Raw genomic sequence first — 26511 nt, 5'->3', positions numbered from 1 at the left:
AACCCGTGCTGGCTATCCCTCAGGATGTTGGTGTCGGCCAGTCCATTAAGGATGGCCTCTTTAATAAACTTTTCTAAGACCTTCCCCAGGATAGAAGTCAGGCTGATGGGCCTATAGTTAGCGGGATCCACTTTCCTCCCTTTCTTGAAGATAGGCACCGCAATGGCCTTCTTCCAGTCTTCAGGCACTACACCAGAGCGCCAGGAGTTTTCAAAGATCCGTGCCAGGGGCTGGGCTACGATGCTCGCCAGCTTCTTGAGTACCCTGGGGTGCAGATTGTCAGGGCCAGCTGACTTGATGGTATCCAACCTCTCAAGGTGTTCCTTTATGAGGTCACCATTGATGGAGGGCAGGGGATCCCCCTTACCCAGACCTGCCTGTCCCATAGTGAGCATGGGCATTCCATGGGACTGATGAAAGACCGACACAACGTACCCATTTAATAGATCGGCTTTTTGCCATCGGACAAAGGGATTGCCATGCTGAATTCGACCCAAGGTCCATCTTGTATCTTGCTCTTCTTTCATTTGATCGCTGTGCACTCTCCAAAGTGGGGACGGGGTCATTATTTTGCAGGGTAGCAAACAGACACGGATCCAGCCACGGTTGCCCAGTAAACCAATGGCGGAGTCAGGACTAGAATCCAGGTCTCTTGTTTTCTTGAGTATGTGTTCGTTTTATATATTGAGTCCTGGGATTCATTGGGTTTGTTTTAAGGGAAAAAAAACTGGACTGAAAATACACAATTGATGATGATAAAACGAAGATGACTTTGCAGCTGGTGAGATCAGTGGTAAAACTCATTGACTTGATGGGAACAGAGGCTGGTGAAGGCCGGGCATTTTGGTTACTCCTGCCTGCCTGAAGAACTGTCATGAAGAAAATGTATTTTGGGGCGTGCAGGGCACCAGTCCCTCTCTGCCTTTTCCTACGTTGTTATTTATATTCCGATAGCAGCTTCCATCCCAACCGGGGCTCTGCGGTGCCAGACACCGTGGTCCCTCCATTCATCATGGCCTTCCTAGCTGCCGTTCCAGTTCTATAGCTTGACAGCAAAGAGGGCGACTGTAAAACTGGATGCAGTAGTTAAGCAGCATCGAGTCAGACATGAGGGAACATTGCTTAATAAATCACGCTTTGTACGGTGGCAAAACTCTCTAAACTCCATGGTGAGCATTTAATGAGCAAGCAGTGTGGTTGACCCAAAGCAGAGGAGGAAAAAGGCCCAGGGTTGATAGGAGGCTATGCGTCTCATATCTCTTTTGGCTCCCTTTTGGAGTTATTACTCATGATCTGCACTGTTAATTTTTACTAGCTCATTTTCGGTTTAAAAGCTGGATCTTTCTGGTTTGAATTTATATAAGCAATAAGGTATATGCTTGACATGGCAAGGAAGGCTACAACCAGAAAGTGGGGCAGTAAAATAAAAAAATCATACTGATAAATGTTCAGGGGAAAATTGTGTTAACCTGTCCTAGAAAAAAAGAAAAGGAAAGAGAAGAAAATGCTGCTGAAATTGCAGTCAAGTCATACATGGAACTGAAACTGGAAATTTTCCTTTTATTCTTCTTGTCTTCTGCTTTTATTTTCCATCTCTCAAGTCTCAGCAGCTGTATCTTGGGCTGTGAAGATGGTGGTGGTAAAATACACAAATGAAACCACCTGAAATCACAAACAGACCACTTCCAATGATACGGTCCAAGTGATGTGAGGCAGTAAGGCGTAGGAAGGAAATGGCAGCGCTGTTGGCTGCTCAGGTAAAAAGCCGAGCTGTATGAAGCATGGCTAGAGGTATATGCCTTTGTTGTAGCGTGAGGGGAGAAACGTAGCAGCACCTCTTTGCCATTTGGGGTGGCCGAAGCTGTAAACTTTTATGATCAAACTTCAGCGTGGCATCTGTTAGTGTTTGTAAGCAGAAAAAGAACATCTGATCTACTCATTGGACCAGAACAACATCATAGAGAAATTGTGGTGATGAAACTAAGAGATGTCCTGCCTCTACTCAGACTTCAGTCATTGACCCTGTGTGGAGTTGATTTCTTGAATCTTGCTATGGGTTTAGGGCTCAAGCTAAGGTCTATTGACTTTACTCATCTCCTGAGTTGGATTAGGTCGTAGGAATTGGGATATGATGAGATAAGATCCTACAAACTTTAAAACAGGCCCTGGGCCAGCTGGCAACGTTATTACTGGTAAACGGCCATTAGGAGATGAAGGTTTTTCAGTGGACGTATTATAGCCCAGGGCAGGAAATACCTGCCTATATTCCCCCATTTGACCATGGGCAAGTTGTGCCAGGTATCCTGTGCCTCGATTTCCCACCTGTAAAATTGGGAAGGGACATCCTGGGGACTTTTATGAGGTTGTGAAGTGCTCTCATAGGGGCTTCAGGAACATCCAGGCAACACTGATTTATTTTCTTTGCCCAGATATACGAGTCTCTGGATGTTTTCCTGCCTGTTTTGCATCTCTGTGTGCATTAGACCATGTGTCTGCAGATGCAGAGGCTTTGCTTTTGAAGGCACCGACTCCTTCAAGCACTGTGACTCAGCCTGGACTATGCTGCTGTTACCAAGTTTGCATTATGCTGCTGGCCCTCAATGAACATTCATTCCTGGAAAGGTCCCTGTAGCCAGCTAGCTCTAGGCACTGTTGAGTAGCGCTGTACGAAGCAGGAGACGGATGCTGTTGCGGTTCCAAAGACAAGGATGCTGGAGGGGAGGCTGCTGCTATCAGCATCCTCTGTTGTGGGGTACACAGTCACAGGAGGCAGAAGCAAGTGGGAAATGAATTCCCTGGCCAAACGCCATGGCATAGATAGAGGAGAACTGGAGTAAATTGGCTGTGTCCTGACTGAGGGCACAGGCTCTGTCCCAGAAGCAACTAAAGTTCAGGGCAATCTTCCCATTAACTTCCCTTGGTTTGGGATCAGACCCCTGAAGAGGGGTTTTCAATCCCGACAGGAGGTCTTATGAAAGAGCTTCATACGGAGAGCTTATCTAGTTTTACAGCTGTATACAAGAGATGGTAGAGCTGAATTGGAAGTTATGGTCCAGGAGCAGAAGTGGCTGGGGGAGGTTTATAGCTCATGGTAGGTACGCATGAGATCCAGCCAGATCATTCTGTCTGTCCGCTTATCTATGTCATACCTCACGCCGTGGTCTCCCTGTCTGTTCCACACTGCGACCCTTCACAAAATTACCTCTCATCTAAGGTCGGTAGCACTGGAGAAGTCCCTAGCAGGTTTCATGGAGTCTGTCACAGTGGGCATGTCCCACAAGGGGTTAAGTTGTGGCCCCCAGCCGCCCACCTGGCTGCCACTCTACCTATCACTCCAGCTGCAGCAGCAGCTCGGGGCTCCAGACTCCCCTTCTTTCCTCCAGATTTCTCTTCTTGCCCTGCCCCAGGGCAACGCACAGGGCAGCCCCTGGTGCTGGGGGAGCTTGAGGCCTGGGCACCTGTGTGGTGTAGTACAGCAGGGGAGCCCATGGATGGGAACCCAGTGTGGGAGCTGGTGCAGCAGGGGTCCACCTGCCCATATGGTGTGTCGCCTGGGAGCCCGGTAGCTCATGCTGGTGGAGCCTGGGGGGGCGCATGTCTCACACAGATGTGTCCTGTGCTGTCCCCACCGGTATAAGTTGTGCAGGGTAGAGCCCTCACCTACTTCGAGGCCAGACAGCCCTGCTTGGGTCAATAAATCTAAGAATGGAGGGACTTATGTCAGGCCCCCCTTTGTGCGAGTGTGGGGAATAGTTCACATCCTTGCTGGCTTTTGATGGCTTACCTGTATGCCCTTCACATTCAGTTAATGCAGGCTTTCGCTGGAATCACATTGCACTTTAAATGCACCGGCCTTATCATTTCTCTCTGTATGAAATTGAAGATGAAATGATGCCTGATCTCTTTTTGGAGCAGCGGATTTATTTTTTACGCGTTCCATCATTTCTTTCCTTTGCTTGGTAATGAATGTTCAAGCTGCTCTGAGCTCAGTCGTCCTGTGCTTAAATTGCATTATAAATTTGTGTTTATAGGTTTACAGATGCCCTCTCCGGAGTATATAGTTGATGTAGAGTCTATGGACATTTTCCCAGTTGGCTGGTGTGAAGCAAATGCTTATAACCTAACACCACCCCACAAAGCAGTTCGTAAGTACATGAAACCGCAAGCATTTCTCATCTATTTAATCTCCTGCTCCTGCCTACCAATCTACCTAGCTAGACTCTACAACCTTGATAGTGAGTGGTTAGTAACGGTGCATCAGTCAGTCCCTTTGAGAATGTAATTGCTTCCCTGGGTAAGAAAGACACATGTGAGTCAGGTTTGCAGGATTCGGCCTTGGGTGTTTCAACCTGGCTGTAGCAGAATCTATTTTTATGCTTTCTCACCCATTGAGACCTTAAAATTGCTTGTAAGCTATGTAGAATACATGGCAGACATAATGTTTGAGACAAAAATTGGGTGACACAGAGAAGTGATGGTGGATGGGATGTTCCTAAGTATCTGAGTTAGGAGCATAGTTCCTATGGACGTCCAAAGGGATTTGTGCCCCTAATTCATTTAAGCCCTTTGGAAAATCCTACCCATAGACTCTTTCCTGGTCCTGGGTAGGATTGAGGTTCATGGGAGACCGTATGTCCATAACCATTAAGCAGCAAACTATGATCTCTGGCTCTGAGAGCCTAAAGCCACTTCTCGGTACTGAGGCTGTATGGCTGCCTGCACATGAATGCGGAGGCTGCTCCGACATGCTGTAATTACAGCACGGTAATTACCACGCTCCAGCCAGCCTCTGTGTCTCGGGCATCAGCATCCCCGCACTTCAAAACGGCGGCAGGGGCGCTTGAACTAAAGTTTGTTGAACGAGCTTTAGATAAAGTGCCCCTGCCACCATTTTGAAGTGTGGGGATGCTGATACACAAGACATTGTGGCGCTTTAGTGACTCTTGGAGCTGCTCTAATTAAAGTGCCGCCGCCCCCCCCCCCCAACCCTGCACCCCTGGGGCACGTGTAAAAGTGCTCTATGTTTCCATTCCATTCTGTGCATCTGGTGTGACAGGTGCAGCTCTCTTGAACTCGATCGCATCTCTGCCTTTCCCAGCGTAGTTGACCTAAGGGGTAGGCGGTGGAGGGAGAAGGGCAAGGGGTGTGCAACACCAGGGAAGAAAGAGAGCTGCCACTGTCTCATAGCAAAATCTTCTCATTTGGGTTGCAGCAGGAGAGTGGGATGGGACCAGGAAGCAGTTCCCTAGAGTACTTCCACACGATGCCATAATGAAGACAGACGTGATGGGTGGGAGCTATGGGAGATGGGTAGGAAAAAAGGGTTAAGACAGGCAACGCAGTGGGGAGGAGGGGAAGATAGAGAGAGATGTGACCAGCTGCCAGCGTGGACAGGGTCTTTTCCCCCTCCCCGGGCGTCTTGTGGACGTGGTCTGTAGGCTGAGATCCCACAATCATGTCTTATCAAGCTGCAAGTCGGGCAGATCTCAACTCACAAGCTGAAAAATAACCGTTGCACTGCTTTATATTAATTAACATTTGAAAGGCAAATTTAAAAATGTGTCAGCCCTTTTGAAGAGTTAAACATGCTCGCATTGAACATCAGGCAGCCAGACCTAATTTGGGAGAATACTGCTATGGCAACATTGCACAGTCTTTATATCTCAATTTATAGATGGGGACAAATTAGGCTGGGAATGATCACGCTTGTGAAATGTACTCTTACTCATATGTGGCCCTGCCCAGGAAAAATATTTGTGCTTTATTTTAGTGTATTTTCATAAAAATACAGATCCCATAAACATAGACTTAGCATCGCCGTGGACAGATTAAATGTGCTATCACATCTTTAATACAATTTTAAATGGTGTAGTCGCTTGCTTAAAAATATAAAAGAAAAAATGGTGGCGGTAATGAAATAGCATTTCATTGTGTTAAATGTTATTTTATACCCATTGCATTTATAAGGCAGATCATATCTTACTGGTTTGATATGGTGGGAGGGCTGAATACAAAAATACTAATTCGCTATTGCTCTCCTGTTTTGCAGTGCGAAAGAAGAGAAAGATTGCAGTTGTGCAGCCAGAAAAGCAGTAAGTTTGTTTTTAAAAAATGCCTTTGCTATAGAGATGAAGAAGATTTTGCATAGGGAATAATAAATGAGATCATTTGAGCCATCAGCTGTAGGTGAATCAGTGGGGAGGGACCCGTTATAGAAATACAGGCTGTTACAAAATGTTACCCTGTGTCGCATCGGACCTGTAACTTGACTGTGGCAATTCTGGCATCTGTAGTCACAAAGACCCCTGCCATCCATGGGACCCTGGGTGAGATCAGTGGGACCGGTCAGGGGTTTTTGAGTTCGTTTCAGGCTTTCAGCAGACATATTTGGGTTACTTGCTGCAATAATTGGTGTTTCGTCCATGGTGTAAGGTCATTATAGCCTTAAAGGCTGGATATTCCAGGTTCCCATTTGCCAGCATAATTTCTCAACAACTTTCTTACAAGCTTTGGAAAAAATGGGCCCTTGACCATAAGACAGCACAGTCATTTTAGTTGGAAATAGGGTTGTGTTATAGGCCATGCATACATGTCACAAAATTGGCCTTTAAAGCGGCTTAATGCCCTTTTGCACTGCTTTAATGGTGCAGCTGTGTGCACGTGTCGGCAGCGCAATGCACTTTAATGGCAGGCTGTTTGCATGTGTCGGTGGTGTAATGCACGTTAAATGACTTTGGGACACAGCAAAATAAAACATCTCCAAGGTGCTTTAGATTGCCATGGAGGGAAGCACCAGGCCCCGTGCATCTCAAAGGCCGTGCAGGCAGTCGGGAGCACCATCCCTCGCCCCCGGCAGCTCAGGGACCACTCGGCTGCTGGCAGCTTGCCTTCCCCTCCCCGCCATTGGAGAGGGAGATAAGGATCAGGCCCAACCGTTGCGTACACACCATGGGTATTTACTTTGCCCTAAATTGAAGCGGTGTTTTTAAAAACCCTCCGCTTCAATTTAGGAAAATTAAGTCAAAATAAACTCCCGTGGTGTGTACAAACGCTAAAAGTGACTGTGTTTGAGTCCCCGTCTAGCTACCTTGTCACCAAATCTTTGTTGGGTATGGCACCAAACCCAAACAGCTGAGGCCCCGATCCATGATCCATCATTTAGGCTTGTGAGATTAAGCGTATTGTATTGTCATTAAACAGGTTGCCTTCTACAGTGCCTGTTGAGAAAATACCTCATGACCTTTGCCCGGTTCCTCAGCCAGACACAACAGGTAGGTCTGCGCAGCCAGGAAGGATTTCCGCTACTTCAAGCTTCCTCGGTTTGTTGGGATGGGGAAACACTGATGGCAAAACATGCATATATCTATACAGAGGGAGACTCTTCCCAGGCTGGATCCTCAGCTGCTCTAAGTCAGTGTGATTCCACTGATGTCAGTAGAGTGATGCTGATTTACATCAGCTGCTGCTCTGGACTGGTGAGCATGTCATCTCTCTCCCAGGTTTCTGGCTCTGCCTCAGGGTTTTAGACATACGAGAGTCCAGTCCCACTCCCATTAGTGTTGGGCCAAATTAAGCCCCAGAGGAAACAGATAGAGCTTTTCTTATCGACATCAATGGCACCACACCGTTCACACCAGAGCTTGATGTATCCTAGTACCTCTACTCGATGCTCTCTGTGTGGCACTTCATCTCTTCTTAACCAAAGCAAGTTCTGCTTTGTCCTTTCATAATGGTAGGATATTTCTGTAGCTGATATTCAGAGAGTTCATTACAAAGAAACCTGTTGTGATAACCCTTTTGTGTGAAAGAGGCATCTTCAGGCTCTCTTGTGGTTGGGTATCTTAAACATACGGGCTGAAGTGAGTTTATCATCTTTTCTTTCTATACTGTGCATGAAGAGGTGATAATATTTAGGACTAATCCTCCCTCTATTCCTGTGAGATCCTTGCAGTAGCTAGTTAAGTAGTTTAACTCCCATTTTACTGATAGGGACACTGAGGCAGGTTCTGTAGGCCATGAAGCCAAGTCTTCATTTAAAATCCGAAGATCCTGGCTTTGTGTGCAGTCCCCTGACAACCTGTTCTCTCAGTGGAGGACTTGAGGAAGATGACAGCGAGTGTAAAAGGACCATAAAAAAGCTGAAACACCAGAGATTTGACTCAGTGAGGAGATGAGCTCTGATTTAAAATAATATCGAATGTGACAAAAGGTCAACCAGTTGTCTGGCCAAGTCAGGTGGACGTCCTTCTCGCCCAAAGCTGTGGAACAATTACAGTGTACCTACTCTGGGCTCATTGGTATCATTCATGTCCGCAGTTCACCCGCTCAGTGAGAGAGTACCCCCATTCAGACCTTGCAGCCCTTCCTGATGCATCCTGACATAAAACTAAATAGGAAAATGGGTTGGTCCTACATGAGCATTTTGCCAGCTGCTGTGCGAGGTCCCTGGAAAACTAGGTGAGGAAGGATGGTCCAGGGGTTAGTGCGTCAGCTTGGGATCCTGGAGACATGAGTTCAATTTCCTGTACTTCTCACATCTTGTGTGACTTGGGCCAAGTCATTTGGCTTAGATCCCTAAGGGGGATTGAGGTGATGCAGTCACTGACTTTAACATGCCCTGCTTCCTAGTGAGGGTCACATCTCTACTACAGCTGTCTATATAGTGGAGGTGGCTCTCCCCAGGAAGAAGAGCCAGGTACCTAAGAATGGGATTCACAGAAGTCAGCAAGCTAGCTAGGAGGAGACTTGGAGGGCAGGGGTCTGGCTTAAGTCCCACCTCCTTACCCCTTTACCTCTTGATGGGGGTTGTTACTTGAGCTGTGTTCAAGTCCTGTCAAAGCAGAGGGCTTGAACCAACTCACCCAGGTGTGTACTTTACTTCCAGACTGTGGGGCCTTTGGGGTGAAACTCCCTCCATCTCCCTTGTTGAGACTCTTCTACTTTGCATGGAATAAATAAATGGTGTTTGGACTTGAGAGAGAAAATGACTTTACCTGGGAGTTGGAAAATCTGGTATCCATTCCTGTCTTTATTAAATATTAACATACTTTATATAATGTGGAGCCACTTCATTAGGAAAAACAGAGAGAGTTTCCTGCCCACCCTAACGTACTGTCTTACCTATGGTTAAGCTTTTTAAGCCCTCCGACATCCCATATGAACACCCAAATGCAAGGTTGTTGGGTAAAATGGACTACCTTCTCCTCTTGGCTACCTTCAGTGTGGCACCCACCAGACCTGGCTCCACAGTTGAGGTGGGAGAGGCAACACTTGTAGTGAATCCCTGGGTTTGGTTGTGAGCTGGACACCTCACTGCTCAGTGCCTTAGGACTGGGGCGATTGGGTGCATGCAGAAAGTTGTGCAGCTGGATGACTTTACACATCAACAAGGCTAACCACACTTTATTGTGCGCTAGCAGGTGCATGAGGAACAGGTCCAGGGAGGTGGTACTTCCCCTCTATGCGGCACTGGTCAGGCCACAGTTGGAGTACTGCGTCTGGTTTTGGGCGCTGCACTTCAAGAAAGATGCGGACAGCCTTGAGAGGGTCCAGAGGAGGCCACTGAAGGCAAAGCCCTATGAGGAGAAACTGAGGGATCTAGATCTCTTCAGCCTTTGCAAGAGAAGGCTGAGAGGTGATCTTGTGGCTGCCTATAAATTCATCAGGGGAGAGCATCAGGGAATAGGAGATGCTCTATTTACTAGGGCACCCCCTGGAGTAACTAGGAACAATGGCCACAAATTGACGGAGGGCAGATTTAGGTTGGACATCAGGAAAAACTTCCTCATGGTGAGGGTTGCCAGCATCTGGAATGGGCTCCCAAGGGTGGTGGTGCTGTCCCCTACCCTGGGGGTCTTCAAGAGGAGACTGGACAAGCACCTGGCTGGGTCGTCTGACCCCAGCACCCTTTCCTGCCTAGGACAGGGGGTCGGACTCGATGGCCTACTGAGGTCCCTTCTGACCCTAGCATCTATGAATCTAGAGGCAAGATTTTTGGTCAGGAGGCAAGGACTTTAGGTGCCTACTAGGGTAGGCTGGGCCTAGGTTGGAGTTTTACAGTTCTAAACGCCGCTGGAAATTTAGTGCCAGTGTCTTGCTGCCTAGTTCCTCATGTGGAGAATGTGGACAGGACTGTTGTCCTGCCTCTCAGGAGTGCTTCACAGACTTACAAGCACGAGGCGCTCGGATACTCTGTACACGATCCATGTAAGAGCTGTGCACACTAGTGTTAGATTCCCTTAGATAGTCACTTCTAGTAGGACACATAGATATATTGATTTCCATTTAGCAGTCTCATGGTTCACCCTGTATAAACCCTGGGTGCTCACCTGGGGGCCTGATCCTATTAGGAAGGGCTTGAATTCCCTTCCTCTCAGAAGATTTTGGATGGGGGGGTGGGTTGCCACCATCTAGCAGGAAGAAGTGGCACTTTCGGTTTTATTATGTGAAAACCCTTGGCAATGTTTCTTTCTCCTTGCAGGTACCATCAATGGAAGATACTGCTGCCCCCAGCTCTTCATCAACCATCGCTGCTTCTCAGGTCCTTATTTAAACAAGGGGAGAATAGCAGAGCTACCTCAGTCTGTCGGGCCTGGCAAATGCGTGCTAGTTCTGAAAGAGGTATGACTTGCCGGTCTACTCACAGACACAGATGCATACGTAATGCTGTGTAAACACAAACGGGGGGAGATTAGGGCCAGAATTTGGGAAGCTGGTCCCTCAAATTGCATTCAGGATTGGGACAGTCGCACTGATCTGCACCTGTCACTGTGTCGGTGAGACAAACCTAAGGCTGGGGAGGGGGTCTTGACTGGACTGCACAGATGCTCCTACTGCTGATACTTAGGCAATTAAGACTCATAGTACAGATGATATCTTTTATTAGACCAAGATGAATTTTGCAAAAAACATTCTTTCATTGCAAGCTTTCGGGCACAAACACCCTTCATCAGGCATTGGAGAAAAGATTCCTGGCTAGGGAGGATCTTGGTTTTCCACTCAAAGTCAAGGCAATCACTGCATTTGGAGCAGGAAAGGAATGTTTCTCTTGGTTGGATTGGCACAGCTTGGGGGACAGGGGAGTAACCCTTGTTACCTTCCACTGTAACATGGGGCCTGGTCCTTTCTTCTAGATCCTCTAGATTAACCAACTATTTCCCTGTCATCGCAATGGCAAGGCATTGGCAGTTACTGTCGCCCCGGTTTTTAACGATGGCACATTATGCAGTGGTGCTGGCATTTTGAATGCTGCACTTTGTAGTTGTGAGTAACTGTTTGCAGTGGTGATTTTGGGGTCCCTTAGGTAAATGATTGCTTGTGGATCCGGGGGTCTGGATTTGAGATCCCTTCCAGTCTATGTTCTGGTCCTTATGAGAAGAGAACATAAGACACATACCGTGACTGATTAATAAGGTACAAGTCTGCAAGATTTTGAGTCTATAGGCCTTAACAGCTAGAGGACCCTGCATGTCATTGTAACCTAGTTTTCTGAAGTGTCCCGGGGTGTTGCTGTCACAAATTTTAGGTGCCCGCTTGGAATGGACCTGATCTTCAGCAAGTGCTGAGCTTTGTTGTATGCAATGCCATAGCACCTAGGAGCCCCAGTCATGGATGATTGTGCTAGATACTGTACAAATAGAAGAGAGAAAGTCCTTTTTCCCAACAGCTGGGAAGCTATGGCTGGGCAAGGGGCAACAGATGGAGGCAGGCAGATGAGAGGGTGCTAGAAAAAAATGAGATCCCTGTGGGATGAGGAGTGACCTCAGAGCTTTGGGCTTTAACTTAGTTCAACATGCTCTGGAAAATCAGCTGGGCACCTCACATCTGAGATGCTTGAAATGGAAGCCGCTGGTGAGAGGTTGACGTTGCTCACTGCTAGTTATTCTGTTTGACCACCACCATCACCACTGTCACATCTGGATTCAGCCTCAACTGATTTACCCATATCTAATTCCCATTCGCAGCCAGATACTGGACAAGGACTGAGACTGCTGGGTGTGGGTCAGATGAGAAGGAGTGAGAAAAATGTATTAACCAAGCAGCGCTACTAAAGGGTGCAAAGATCAAGCTGCTTTTTTCTCATGTGGGATAGTTTAATCTGAAGCAGTGGAATAAAAGAGTCCATAGCATAATGCAAGATAAAGTGCTTGCAGAGCCAAAGGTGACAGCTGCCAAATTGTAAAGTGAGGCTGGAGCTCGTTGCTGATGGCAGATCTTGCTTGCTACTAATATTTTCATCCAGGGAAAGGGGTAAAAAGAAAAGAGCTACTTCAGTGTTGTAAGCAGAAGATGGAGATGAGGTTCCCCAAGCCAGAATTCATGCAGATATTTCTTCCTTCTCCACCCATGGAATATTTTGATTTTTAGAAATGTAGTGGATACAAAGCCTAGGCCAGACCATCAACTGGCATCAAGCAATGTAACTCCTTAGAGTTGCACTGATTTCCACCCACTGAGGATCTAGCCCCACGTGGAAACCACATAATCAGCCTTTGAAAGTCTTCGCACGGGATCTGATCTCCTAGGGCTCTGCTTCAGCTACAACTGGGGGAAGATGTGCCAAATTAAACCAAAGTGGGACCCAGATCTTGGTGGTTCACAAGCCACTTCATTCACTCAGATTAATTAACACTTAATTCACAGCAGTGTGTTGAATTACGGATGAGCTGCTTAGCTGTTTGCTCAGAGGGAACATCTACAGGTGTTTGCTACAGCTCTGTATATCCCCAGATAGTTCATAAGCCCACATCTTTGCAGGGGAGGTAGGAACTTTGCAAAGCCCCCAGTCTCTACCGTAGTCGTGCATTGCACGTGGAGGTGCACATGACTTTTGGAGGGGGGAAGGCAACAGTGAGTCCAGCCCAGGGTGTCTTCATGGAAGATCCATAGCCATCCAATAACACTAGGACACAAAACCCACTTCCCGCTATGAAGTATTTAGATGGTTACTTTTCCAGCTACAGATCTGAACGCTACGCAGATCAGACCGACTTGGGCGCTACGGTGGGAGGGTCGCTTGCTAGTCTGTATGAAAAACATGTGACAGATGTTGCCCAGTTTTGAGAGGCCGCCTTGCTCACATCACACAGATTGCCCTCGTAGTGGAAGTACCCAGAGGTAGTCGAAGGAGATGGATTCAAATAAAAAATGGGGTCAAATGAGTGAGGTCCACGACTGACTTTCCACACAAAATATGAGGCCAGGCAGAGGCAACCACAGTACAACTGAGGGCAAGTGTATCCTTGCGTTTGTGCCTCCATGTTTGTCTTAGTTCTTTGATTATAGGTTTATCTGTAGTCTAGCTGCTCTCTTGGCTGCCTTTGGGGGAAAAAAAAAAGTAGTGATAATATTTGTAGTTTTATTTTCTTATAGACTCAGAAAAATAACCACTGTTATTGGCTAAGAAATGGATTGAGGAAAAACTGTCCATGATGCCAAACCACTTTACTGTAAGGAACACCTTTCACCCTCTGATGATTTGCAGTTGCGTTGCAAGGTTAAGATAAGCAGTGGGAGGGGAGTGAGGGAAGGACAGATAAGAAAGAAGGTGGATTTGAACTAAGATATGGAGTCAGGAAGGGAGGAAGGTTGTTCTTGATAAACGAGTGCTGCAGAGAAGACAAGTATCCAGGTTGTAGCTGTATTGATCTAGAGGAAAAGGCAGTCGGGACTCATAGTAGAGATGATATCTTTTCTTAGACCAACAAGGTTTTTGCAAAAAAAATTCTTTAATTGCAAGCTTTCGGAAGTAAGGATCGAGTCCAATTACCATTAGAGTTAAGCGAATTCCAGGTAATGGGAGTGAGACAGGCTGAATGGTAGTGATCTGTGTGCTTGCATTGCTTGCTCTGTTTAGGAGTGCCAGTCCGTAGCTCTGCTAGCGGCTGTCCACACCCAGAACAAAGAGACGGCGCCTGTTCCAAAGAGCTTTGTGCCCTGTAAGAAGTGCTCTGCCATGAACTTGGCAGAGAGTCACCCAGATCCCCGTTGACACGACGTTCTTTGAGCCTCACATCCTAGTTCATGGAGTGAAGAGACGGGGTGAAAGAAAACCCTTCTATAGCTCTAGTCCTAATTCATTCAGACACAGGAGCCCCGACTGTGTTAGAAGAAAACTGCAGCTCTATTCAGAGTCCATCATCCACAATGAGCCAGATAAGGGGGTTCAGCCAGCTTCGTAAGTGTTGTGGATCACAGTGGCTTCATTGTAGTTAGTAATGCTGTTCCTGCTTATGGTAGCTGAGGATGTGGCCTGGGGGATGTATTGCAATTATACATATATAAAATTTGCAGACAGTTGTAAATTGTGCCTCAGTGTTTCGTGTTGGGAAGGTATAAATTATACATAGGATTTCCTTCAGCAACACGGGGCTAAAAAATATCAATGGCACAAACCGAATCAACTCAGTGGTAAACTTGGGCCAGCCTTTGTTCCAACCACGTTGCTTTCCAGCCATAAATCATTGCTTTTAGAGACGCTGTAGTTAAAATGTAAACCTATTTGGCCTCCATCCAGTTTCTCATGGGGCAGGAATCCATGCGACAAAGCCATCGTCGTGGTTGGCACTAATAGCACAGAGGCCCAAAAATGAAAGAGCGCGAAGGGCGATTTCCTTCCTGTCTTGGAAGCTGGTCTTTTCAGGTCAGGGTGGAGGCATTTTGGCTGGGTGGTGCAGAGAGAGCAGCTTCCCTGCCATTAAAATGAAGGGAGAAAAGGAATTTCTTGTCAACCTTAGGCATCCAGTGGTCCTGTAGCATCATTCACTGGCAGACTGTACTGAAAAACTCCAGCCCAAAGGGGTTAACTGCGTTGCCCTTGGAAAAGGGCTTGAGATGCATTTTCCATTGCACTAGGGAGAGATTTAGCAGCACTGCTGTGAGGTTGTGCTTATTAAAATACCTCATCCCACGGTAACAATTTCCAGCCCAGGACCTGTTCCTGCTTTGCAGATGCTTCCTTTGATGAGTGTGGGGGGGGGGTGTAAACTGAAGCCCAGATTAGTTGAATAAAACGTCCAACTTGACCCGCAACCGAGTGGCAGAAATAGAAGTAGAAGTGTTTATGACCCCTGTTTCTAACTCCTAGACCATTCAGTTGGGCAGTGGAGATTTATGTCACAAAACCCTCTTTGGGTAAGAAAGCTGCCACAAAATCAGCTTGCACGTGAATTTAAAGCACGGCAGCCATTCTGCACATGCTTGCTCCGTTTGTGGACACGCTTGTTCTGCATCCAGGCGTACCTGTTTGTGACTAAGCTAAGCAGCACAAAGCATCCCTAGCGTGGAATAAGAGCGTGGATCTGGCATCCACACAGGGGCCAGTGCAGAAGAGATGCTCTGAGCTGTTTCATGCTGTAGCTAAGCATTAGTGTAAGCAACATTTAAGCCTACACTCCCAGCACTGAAGAATATAGCAGCAGAGCCATCACCGTTGCTTCTGTCTTGGGCGCTGCAGACTTGTTTGTCCATTGCCAGGCGAAGCCAATGAGGCAATATTTATACCAGCTAAATAAAACTGGGAGTTGATATACAGTCAAGTCTGGCTGGCGATTTTAAACTGGAAAGCGTTCCTTGCTGAACAACAGTGATCAGAAATGAATTGCTACTCGCTGATTTTTCAGAGAGGAGGAAGAAGCACCCAAACAACTGCTCTTTTGCTTAGTTACTTTGGCTGTTGAATAAAGGAGGTTGATGGAAAGGTTTGGCCTTCAGGTGGCTGCTGCTCGGGGCTGCGTGTCGTGGTTTGCTGCTCTTCCCACTCCCCCCGCCAGGCCGCTCTGCTCTGCTGAGCTCAGTATTTTGGTGAAATGAATGGAAATCCTGGTCTTGAGCTCACTGGCACTCAGCGCTTCAGAGAGCAGCATCTTGGTTGGTCGTAACCTCATCGCCAGCACAGAAATTTAGGGGGGCAGGACTGAGCGGTGCACCAAGGGGATCAGCCCAAGGCTAAAAATGCAAGGGGGGATGTTGTGACAGCTTCACCGTCATCCACCCCTCTCATCTCCTTAGCTGGACAAGCGGTGAACGCTGACACCTGCCAAATCGTGTTGGTTACTATGTCCAGCCCACTTGACTGTGTCGGCCGAGTATTGCATCCTACATGCTGTGAAGATTTAGATTGGGATCCCTTGACGGTTCAGTGCCTAACGTATGGAGGCTCGTACCCTTGGTTCAGATCCCCAGGAGCAACTGTGAGAGCAATTATGAATAAACCTTGAAAAGCTTTGCATCAATCTTACAACTATACCCTGGCACCCATGCACAACCTTACGTGTCCTTCCCTTGTGCAGTCGGGGCTCTGTGTCTCGTTCTGCCCTCGGAGGATGGTGAATCGAGGGGATGTCTAAAGTGTTTTGCCTAATATAGACTCCAGTCCTAGACTCCTCCATAGGAGGTATGTCAGAGGCCAGAAGAGAGAAGAATTCAGCCAGCCCAGCAATGCAGCCACCTCTGGGGAGGAATTCAGCAGACATTAATAGTTGTGTCTCATACGTTGTGTTTTTTGTTTAAATAAAAGAAAAAGTTAGAACGGGCTAGCAAAGTTTCAGAGATTAAATAAATTTTAACACGTCGGAAAAGATCATTCGGAGAACCTGGTCTCGCTTTTTGCACAACACGTGCCAAAACCTTTTCCCAATGATTTTTATCACTGCTTTAACTCTTTGTTGTTGCAGTATAAGATCCCTTTTAAAAAGGTGCCCAATCTCATTTCAAAGATGCCCAGTGATGTGGAGTCTACCATGTCCCTTGGAAGTCTGTTCTGAGGGTGATTTACCGTTGCCGTGAAAAGTGAGTGTTACTGGTTTGTTTCTTTTGTTCAAAAACAAAAGGACTTTTGGTGTAATGCAGCTCCCTTCGGTGAATTCAGGGAAAGCAGAATAAGCCAGTCTGGGAAAAGAAGGAGCAAAGCCTGTTGAACTGTTGCACTTACTTCTGTAGCTTGAAATTTTAAAGCATGGAACAGCTTGTTAAGAGAAATTTGCATAATGAATTGTCTCTGTCGCGCTGCTCCGACAATTAAGAATTACGCTGAGTTTTAAGTGTGTGATGGAGCGAGGAGGCTGGAGTTATCGTTAGAAATCAGGTTGGGTGTTTGTAGTGGTGGCGTCTTGTATAAGTTGCATGGACTGGGTTTTCTCTTAGTGAAGTTGATGGCATTTTTACCATGGACTTCAGTCTAGATCTTCAGCTGAGGACCAGCCTCTCATTATTGTTGGAGGCTATAGGTTCGAGACTGCATGCAAAAGGGTCTTGGGCATCTCAATTGCTGTTTAGATGAAACTTGTTCCTGGGACTTGCTACACCCTCGACCTGGAGTCGGACTCCCTTTTGCTTGTTTCTGGCCCTGTGGATCTTACATTCATGGCTATTTCCATAGGAAGGCCTGAGGGTGCCGTCACCCAGCCTAGCCTATGGCCTGATGGCTGGGGTGTTTTTCTAGGAAGCAGATGTGGTTTCAAACCCCTCAAGCTAACGTAGGAAGAGCCCAGCTCCTGCTTTTTCTTGGCTGAGTGCTCGTATGACTCCTGAGCTATCAGGCAGATACTGGGCTTCTCCACTATTACATGAGCTCTGGGCACACGTACTGAATTGGACCCCTGTAAGGACTGAGACAGGGGTTCAAATGTTGGCTAGAAGTGCCTGACTCAACAGTGCAGAGATTGCCTAGTTCAGGGGTCGGCAACCCCTGGCACGTGTGCCAGAGCATGGTGTATGATGCCGTTTTGCTCAGCACACCACAGCTGCCCCCAGCTTTGGGCAGTTGCTGCTGGCCGCGGAGCCTGGGCTGCTCGCGGCAGGCAGGGAGGCTGCAAGCCCTGCTACAAGCAGGCTCGGCTCTATGGCCGGCAACAGCTGCCCAAAGCCCGGGCCAAATGTAGGAGGCTGCAACCGATGCACTGGGATCTGGAGCCCCAGCCTGGCGCTGTGGCTGGCAGCAGTTGCACTCATGCTTTGGGGCATACGGCAAGGAAGGGGCCTGGAGCAGCGCAACCCTGGTCCCTTCCCCACCACATGTCCTGAGGCACGCACGCAGTCACCACTGGCTACAGAGCTGGTCTGGGGCTCTGGACCCCAGTGCAGCTGTCTGCAGCCTTCCCGACGCCTACTGTGAGCAACCCTGGCTCTGTAGCAGCAGTGGGTGCACTCAGGGCTCAAGGTGCATGGCGGGGAAGGGGCCAGGGCTGTGGTGCCACTACAAGGATCAGGCCACTTGTAGCTCCTTTGCTTTCCACCCCTGGCACGCCAGCCTCTTTGCAGTCCAGGTTGCGAGATTTTTTGAGACCATCCCAAAAACTTTGCTGACCCCTGGGCTAGTTGCAGCGTGAGTCCAGGAGAATAATGGGATTTCAGACAAATGGCTTTCTTCTGTGCTTTCTATTGGCTGGCCTGGGCATAGCCCCTCTCCTTGTTTTGCATGGTGGCTGCTATGAATCCTCATCCCAAGTGCTATATCCCTCCATTTAAAGTGCAGAGACCATGGGGACATCACTCAGGTTCCTTTAGTTTCAGTCCTGGTGGCAGATGCCCATATTTTGGGTGAGATGATGCTCAGTGTGGTCTCTATTAACCTGGACCCACATCTACAAAGTGGACATAGGTGCTGCAGCAGCTAACATTCAAGTGCCTTGTGGAATATATGCCACCCAAGTTAAGTGCCCAGAGACTGTGCAGGGAGAGTTCAGTGCCTGAAATTGGGATCCACAGAAGATATGCTGAAAGGGAGCTGAGGCTGGTAGTAAGAGATGCAGAGGAGAGGAGTGTGACTTAGGTCCAGGCCCCATTTGAACCTTACAGCAGGCTGCAAGGAAGCATCTCCCTCCACTTGGATTCGACAGCCCTGAAAATGTTCCACTCCTTGCCCCTGTGAATACTTAATTTGCATGTATGAAACAGCACAAGAACCGAAACTTGATCATCTCAGTGGCCCCACCTTCTCTAATCACGCTGCCTCTTGTCCTCTTCTTTCTGGCCTGGTGACTCTCTAATTAAATCATGCTAAGTAGAACAGCTTCTTGTAGTGCCATGTCCTATAGCTCAGTGTTTAGGGCAATCTCCTGTTTGCAGGAGCGTGCTTGAACTGAGGGAAGGGAGTTGAATGCAGGTAGCTCTTATCCGATGTGTGTGCTCTAACTACACAGCCGTTGAATAAAATGAGGCAGCAGTACTGTTGGTTGGTGTTGACCTGGGTTGGTGTTATCCACGTGCAGAGAGACCTAGTTAGCTGTGTTCCTAGTTAGCTGTGTTAGTTTGAAGTCAAGTACAAGGCAGGGTACATTTGCATGCATACATACATACACGTGTGTGTATATATACATACATACATACATACATACATACATACACGTGTGTGTGTGTGTACATATGGCACTGGAAAACACAGGACTGGACAGGCATCCCCCATCGCTCCCAGATGTCAAGTCCCCTCTGCTGTGCTTTCACGAAGTGAGGGATAAAAATGCATGTGGGTGTAAGAAAGTCCTCTTGGATCAAAGCCTGGCCATGCCAAAGTCACTGGGAGCTTTACTGACAAAGATCTGAATTTGGCCTCTTATTTAAACTGGTGTGGTGACCGTTTTCACCTTAGACACAGTTCACATAAACCCCGTTCGCTTTCCCCAATGAAGTCATGTATCAAAATTTTCCCTGGTGGTTAAGTGTGTGTGAGATTAAGAGATAATGTCATTGGAAGGGAACATCGTTAACATGATAATGGACTCCTGCTGCTAGGTAAATACCAAGCCAAGGGACTTAGAGGAAATAAACACAGACTAACAACTAAAGCTTTTTTTTTTTCTTCTTTTTTTCTTTTTTTTTCCCCATTCTGCCCCAAAGGGAAATGATTATCCTGTCAAAACATTCTCCTCCAACATGAGCTTAGAAGATTACCGAGAGTCACGGTGGTGACAAGGCAGCATAGAGAAACACTGGTATTATTAGCATCCATGAAATGCATTGGGTGTCTAGCATAAATCCTGGACAACGTGGAACAAAGTGTTTGCAGGTTCTTGTGGTTTGGGGTGGGCTTTTTTGGGGGAGGAGGTTGTACATAACTTAATTACTCATCACCGACAACACTTGCAAGATTGTATTTATAGGTGATGAAGACAGTGGGGCTTAGGATTCAGTCCTACCAGCAACAGCTGATTTCAGTTCCCAGCTCTGCCGTGGGGGGTGTTGCACGTGATCATTTAGGGAAAGATTTTTTTTTTTTAAATGCACCCACCCGGTTTTCAGCCCCCCAGGGACTTAGCTCATTCAAAAATATTGGAGCTGCTGTACTCTGTCCATGTTTGAAAATCTGACCTTCATTACACATGTTGCACTCATTGAACATCTGAGCTATGTCTCGGCCTCAGTTTTCCCATCTGAAAAATGGCCATACATACTTGGAGTGATGTAAGTTCTGAGGCTTATTGCATAGGGTTTGACTGACCAATTAAATAGCTGCCTGTCCCAGACCCTACATAGCTGGGGACATGTTATATATTCATCTGTTGTGTGTGCCCTGTGAGCCTATGGAGAAGCAAAATGCAAAACTTGGTCTTGTGTGACTGACCCGTTCTTGATTGAAATCAGATAATTTTATATGTGCAGTGCGTAGGTGGAATCATAGCCAGGTAAATGCACGTGCCAGTAAAAATGAACATGTGAGCAGTCACGCTGTGGTTAAGTGGTCAGGAGTAGGTAATGTCTAAGTGGCAAATGAAATTAAAGTAAGCACAAAGGAGAATGTAGGGCTGGAAGGGGCCTCCTGGGCCATCAAGTCCAGTCTCTTGTGCTCACAAGCAAACATTTATCCATGGAAACCACAAAATCACCACTGCAAACCTACAAGGAGCAAAATCCTAAACACCAAAAAGCAGCATATCAAAATGCCACAGGTAAAAGCAGGAGAGCCGAGGCCACTGGCAATGCCCTGCTACTGCAAGGACGGGGAAGTAGTTAGCTAATCTATGCTCAAAAGATTATAAGAAAAGGACAATGTCCTATGTTAATTCATCATATCCTAGGACATGGTCCTAGGATGCACCCTTCAGGTGCATGAAATGTACCCTTCAGGGTCCGAGGTAATGTTAACCCTCTCGCAGCGCCTACAGACAGGATCGCCTGCCATCAGCAGTCAGCCATGGTTGGAAAAATCTTTTCTCCATTCTGCCTTTTGAAACCAGGGTGTGCGTCTTATTTGGGGGTTGTGATATGTGCAAAATTGCAGCATGTTACTGGTACAGGGAATGCAATTTATTGCCTAGGATATGTTGGCAATGCAAAGTAGAGTCCAGAGGAGAGCCATGCGCATGATCAGAGGTCAGGAAAACAGATCTTACGATGACAGGCTGAGAGCCATGGGACTCTTTAGCCTGGAAAAGCGCAGGCTCAGGGGTGATCTGATGGCCACCTATAAATTTATCAGGGGTGACCACCAGGATCTGGGGGAACGTCTGTTCACCAGAGCGCCCCAAGGGATGACGAGGTCGAACGGTCACAAACTCCTGCAAGACCGTTTCAGGCTGGACATAAGGCAGAATTTCTTTACTGTCCGAGCCCCCAAGGGCTGGAACAGTCTGCCAGCGGAGGTGGTTCAATCACCTACATTGAACACCTTCAAGAGTAAATTGGAGCTTATCTTGCTGGGATCCTATGACCCCAGCTGACTTCTTGCCCTTTGGGCAGGGGGCTGGACTGGATGATCTCCCGAGGTCCCTTCCAGCCCTAATGTCTATGAAATCTATGAAAGTATTGTCCAGGTCTGCCTCAGTGCAGGGCCCCAACGTTGCTTTCAAAGGAAATCCCTTTTGCTAGATAAAAGCTTCTATTTTGTAGCAGTATCATTCCCCAAATGGGATTTTAAGCTGTCTTGGGTAGGGCCCCCTTTCATTATAAGTATATGCAGCACCTGGGACAGTGGAGCCATAGCCATCGGTACCTCTAGACGCTACTGCAGCGCACATCATCAGTGCTAATATTCGTTGTGTGGTCATGAGAGCCCATTAAAGCTTTCCGTTGTACTTTTTTTTGTCTTTCATCAGGTTCTCAGCATGGTAATCAATGCCGCTTACAAACCGGGGAGCGTTTTACGAGAGCTGCAGCTGGTGGAAGACCCGCAGTGGAATTTCCAGGAGGAGACACTGAAGGCAAAGTGAGTATCTCCTCGCGCTGTCCTTTTGTTTCCAGCTGCTTTTATTTTCAGAATATGGAACGGATTGAAAAACCAAGTGACATTTTTGTGAACATTTTCCTCTATAGTGGGTTTTTTTTAATACCTTATTAGTTTTTAATTTAGCCCTGTATCTGTGTAAAAAACTAAAAGCAAATGCTCTGACATTTCATTTCTATATATATATATATATATATATATATATATTTTTGTCACCAGCATTCCAGATGTTAATGAAAGCTTTCATGTTTGAATCAGCGTAGTATTGAATTTTACAGAATGCTGTTTGGATGTAAATTTGATCTGTTTAGTGCTAATCCAGGTCTTTGTCTTCTAATCTTTGATATAAAGGCTCTTTACTTCTAGGGAAGAAAAGTGTAACAAAAAACGGTTCTTAGGAGCAAAAACTGAACAAATTTGGACAAGGCATACATTTTGAATAATGATTAAACATCGGAGAACGTGATTAGACATTGGAAGAGAATAATGGTTTCTTCTCTCTAAATCTTCAAATCAGCATTGGATACCATTCTGGAAAAATATGCCTTTAGGCAAGCTCAAGTTACTGGTGTCAATAATAATTCAGTGAACATCAATGATCTGTATTACACAGGATGCCCAACAACATGATCTCATGGTCCCTTATGATCTTAAAATCTATTAATTTTGTATTTTCCTTATAGAGTAGTAGTAGTAGTGTATTCAACTTTGTTTCCCTGTTTTAATAGACTTTGCTACAACTTGAAGTTGAGTGTGCTCAAATACTGAATATTCTTAAATATACCATTGTTGAATGGTCCCGTATTATCTGTTTGGCCATTCAGATACCATTGTTAGCTAATCCTGCACTCTGATTGAGGGATAAAATGTGAGAACCTTTTTACTCTAAAATCATGGACCCGTTGCCATTTGAACTAAGGAGGCAGCCTCTGTTAGAACTGAAAAACTATTTGAAAATCTCAGGAAAGGGGAACTTAATATTTCATGATGAACTCAAGTGACAGATTTACTAAGGTCAGGAGACCATAAGTGCATTTAACAGGCACGAATCTGTTTCAGCTGAAGACTGAGTCACACTGAAATCATTAGAAAATCTGATTGTTGGTGTTTTCACTAGAACACTCTTCTATCTCTGAAATCTAGCATCAGGTGTAATCTGGCAGGTGTTAAATCAGGTGATAAATGCTTTTTGCAAAATGTTTTTAGAATAAAGATATAAATGGCTGGATTGTCATTGGTACTGGTCAGGAATAGGTCCTATGATACCCACAGCCCCTCTTGCTTCTTTGCACTTCAGAAAATCAACTTTGGTGCTTAGTTTGGGGTCCAGGGCTGCAAACACTTAAACTTATGGGCAATTTTACAAAGGTAGAAGTCCCATTAGAGCCTTAGTGGCATTATTTGCCTGAGCTGGTTGAATGTTTAGTAGTAATGTTTGCTCAGTTGGCCACTACGACAGCAGTGGTTGTTCCAGTAGGTCTGTTGAAAGTCAGCTGCTAGTGGGTGAAGTACTCCCAACTCTTTCAGCAGGACATTCCTTCCCTGTAGAAAGCAGGGATGATTTACCCATTTACTTGCCACGTACTTTGTGTCCCTGAGTGCTTAGATCCCATAAACCACTGCTTGGCTTTCTTGCGTTGAATACCAGCCTCTGGCTGCTTTACTATTCATTCCACCCAGGAAGAGCGTGCACGCCAGCTGCAGATGCTTCCTCAGCCTGGCAAAGGGTATTTACACCCAAAAGCTTGCATAGAAAAATGTTTCCAACTATTTCCATTGGGCTAATAAAAGATACCAGATTTACCCAAAGAACCTGGTCTGCCTATGTCCTTAGACCAGCATGGCTACAACCTATACCCCGGATCCCATAAAAACAGCTGTCAGAGGAAAGCCCGCAGAACTTGCAAAATGAACCGGACTGATTTTGTGCATCTTGCTTGGACTTGGGAGAAATCTGGCAGCGCCTGTATTGAACCCAGAGGTCTAGAAACCAAAGCTGGCTCAAAAAAATCAAACTCTGTGGAATTGTTAAAGCAGCATATGACATGATACATCTGATATGACAGTCAGTTCCACTTCTGAATCTTAACCAGTGACTTATAATAAACCAAAGCCGGTGTAACCCAGGTTTCAAGGGCGCTGGTTACAGTGGCATCTGCCGACAGACTTCTAATCGGAGCAGCTGAACGTGCCTGTTGTAGTGCGATGTGTCACATCACCGCCCTCCTTCTGGTGTCAGGGTGACGGTTTTTTAGGTCTTGATAGCTGTTTGGTTTTGAGGGCTGCAGTGGGGGAAGAAGGTGAAATGGGGAGAGAGAGGATATCCCTTTTCCTGGCAGCAAGCCGAAAGACTTGATGCCAGGAATCAATTAGCTCCGCAGCCTGTGTGCAGTTCGTGCTGCGGTCATCAGGGACCGTCACTGGCAATAGCTTTGCGGAGAAGATATAACTTTTAGATCAGTGATTCCTCCCATGTTCTGTGCTGAGGTCGGAGGTGCCCAGCTCGTCCCCTCTGCTCTTCCCGCACTCCTGGGGCCAGCATGAGGAGCCATGGGGGCAGTCACCAGAGGCATGAGAGACCCTGCAGGAGCAGCTGCAGTGGCAGGAGCTACCTTTGCCCTGGGAGGTACAAACCAGGGCAGAGAGGGGAAGGATAGTGGAAAGATCAGGTCCCAGCAGGGTTAGGATCTGCCCTTGCTGGGCAGCACCTAGATCAGTGGCCCTTAACTTGTTTTAGCCTCAAAGACCCCCTCTGTATCTTTTCTGAATTTAGATTCTAGCTCAGTGATTCTCAATAGGGGTGCTGCAAAACTCAAAGAAGTTATGGAGCGGTGCTTTGAGGCTAAAAAGATTGAGAACCACTGATTTCGAATGTCCAAAAGGGTGTATGCACATCGGGGAATCACAGTCACCCCCATCAGTGCTCCCTGCAAGCCGCTGAACCTTATTTATTTTGCCACAATGAGCCAAAGACATTATGTCGGACCACCTGATTCTTCCAACATCTCCAAGTTTAAAATTCCTTTAAGGGTCCCTGGCAGATGTGGGTCTCCAGTTTTTCTAATCACTAGCACACTCTTCTTCCTGTGCCTAAATATGGATGTGGATGCCTGGCTTTCAGCACAAGGGCTGGGATGACTTTCAGCATTAGAACGGTTGGAATGATTTTGTAGCCACAATGAGCCAGAAAATACGAGAAAAACAAGGATTTTTTGGGTGGTATCTTTTATTGGACCGATTGTGTGGCTGTGATGGATAGACTTAGACAAGCTTTTGAACACAGTGCATTCTTCTTCAGGTCTAAGGATAAAGACAGGCACCACAGGGACTCAAACCAGTTGGCAGAGCTGTGAAATTGGAGAAGAGAGAAATTCCCAGGGGTCGGGTAGCAGACAAGGAAATCCCAGGAAAAGGGGTAGTTTGATTAGTGCAAGATCAAGACCTGTCAAGAGGGAATAGGGTCTTTATCACCTGTTGTGTGGAGAAAGATTAGCAGGAGTCAAGCACGTTATAGCATTGAGCATCTGATAAAGTGAGCTTACGAAAGCTTCTGTATCTCTGATTTGGTGAGTTTGTATGGTGCAACTCTTGCTTGTCTTCTGCCAGATTATTATATGCTGTGGAGTCAATAGCAACCTTCAGTCCCTGGTCCCTAGTACTCAGTCGGCTTACGAATTTTTGTTCCCAGGGTGTTTTGTTTGAAGGTGTTCTGTGAATTTGCCTTGAGCACAATGATAATAAGGTCAGAAAGTGAGTGTTTGTGCTGTGAAAAGTGTTCTGCTCATTTTTGTATGTCTTTGTCCTTCATCTTTTTCCTGTGACCTTTCATTCTGGTGCATAGTTGTAGTCTAGTTTCACCCACATAGTTTCCATGAGGGCATTGGGCACCCTGGTTGAGAATAGTGAGCAAGGGCTCACTTCAACAGGTGCTCTGTGCTATAATTTACCTGTGTCCTGCTAATCTTTCTTCACTCCACAGGTGATAATGACCCTTTTTAGAAGTCTTGATCTTGCACGAATCAAAATATCCTTTCTTCTGTGATTTTTTTTTTTTCTCAAATTTCTTTCTTCTCTAGCATCACCGCCTTGCAAACTGTTTTTTTTTATTTGTTGCGCCTACCTTTTTCCTCAGGCCTGCAGAAGAATGCATTATATTAGAAACCTTGCCTAAATCAATCCTAGCCATGCCATTGGCCCAATAAAGAATATCCCCTTGCCTTTAGTCTTCAGGCCTTGCCAGTGCCCTAGTTTCTGTGGCTGAATTATGCCTGCCCACCTTTGATATTGGTGGGTGAAAAACTCACTGATTCACAAAAGTTAGGGGCGAAAGGGACCTCGTGAGATCATCGGGTCCA

General features: G+C 46.6%; 1 protein-coding gene across 1 annotated transcript in view; it reads left to right on the top strand.

Annotated features, from left to right (window-relative positions):
* The window catches only part of SFMBT2 (Scm like with four mbt domains 2), a 165811-nt gene that overhangs the window by 121774 nt on the left and 17526 nt on the right, over positions 1–26511 (top strand). Inside the window, exons 12-16 of the mRNA XM_090041611.1 lie at positions 4032–4145; positions 6050–6092; positions 7201–7271; positions 10481–10620; positions 22029–22138. Of these exons, the coding sequence (XP_089897737.1) occupies positions 4032–4145; positions 6050–6092; positions 7201–7271; positions 10481–10620; positions 22029–22138 (478 nt within the window). The remainder of the gene's footprint in view (positions 1–4031; positions 4146–6049; positions 6093–7200; positions 7272–10480; positions 10621–22028; positions 22139–26511) is intronic.

The sequence above is a fragment of the Crocodylus siamensis genome, chromosome 4 (assembly GCF_052110815.1).
Source record: "Crocodylus siamensis isolate JL-2025a chromosome 4, ASM5211081v1, whole genome shotgun sequence".
NCBI classification, from domain to species: domain Eukaryota; kingdom Metazoa; phylum Chordata; order Crocodylia; family Crocodylidae; genus Crocodylus; species Crocodylus siamensis.
Note: the sequence above shows the minus strand (reverse complement) of the source record. Positions and strands in the feature narration are given on the sequence as shown.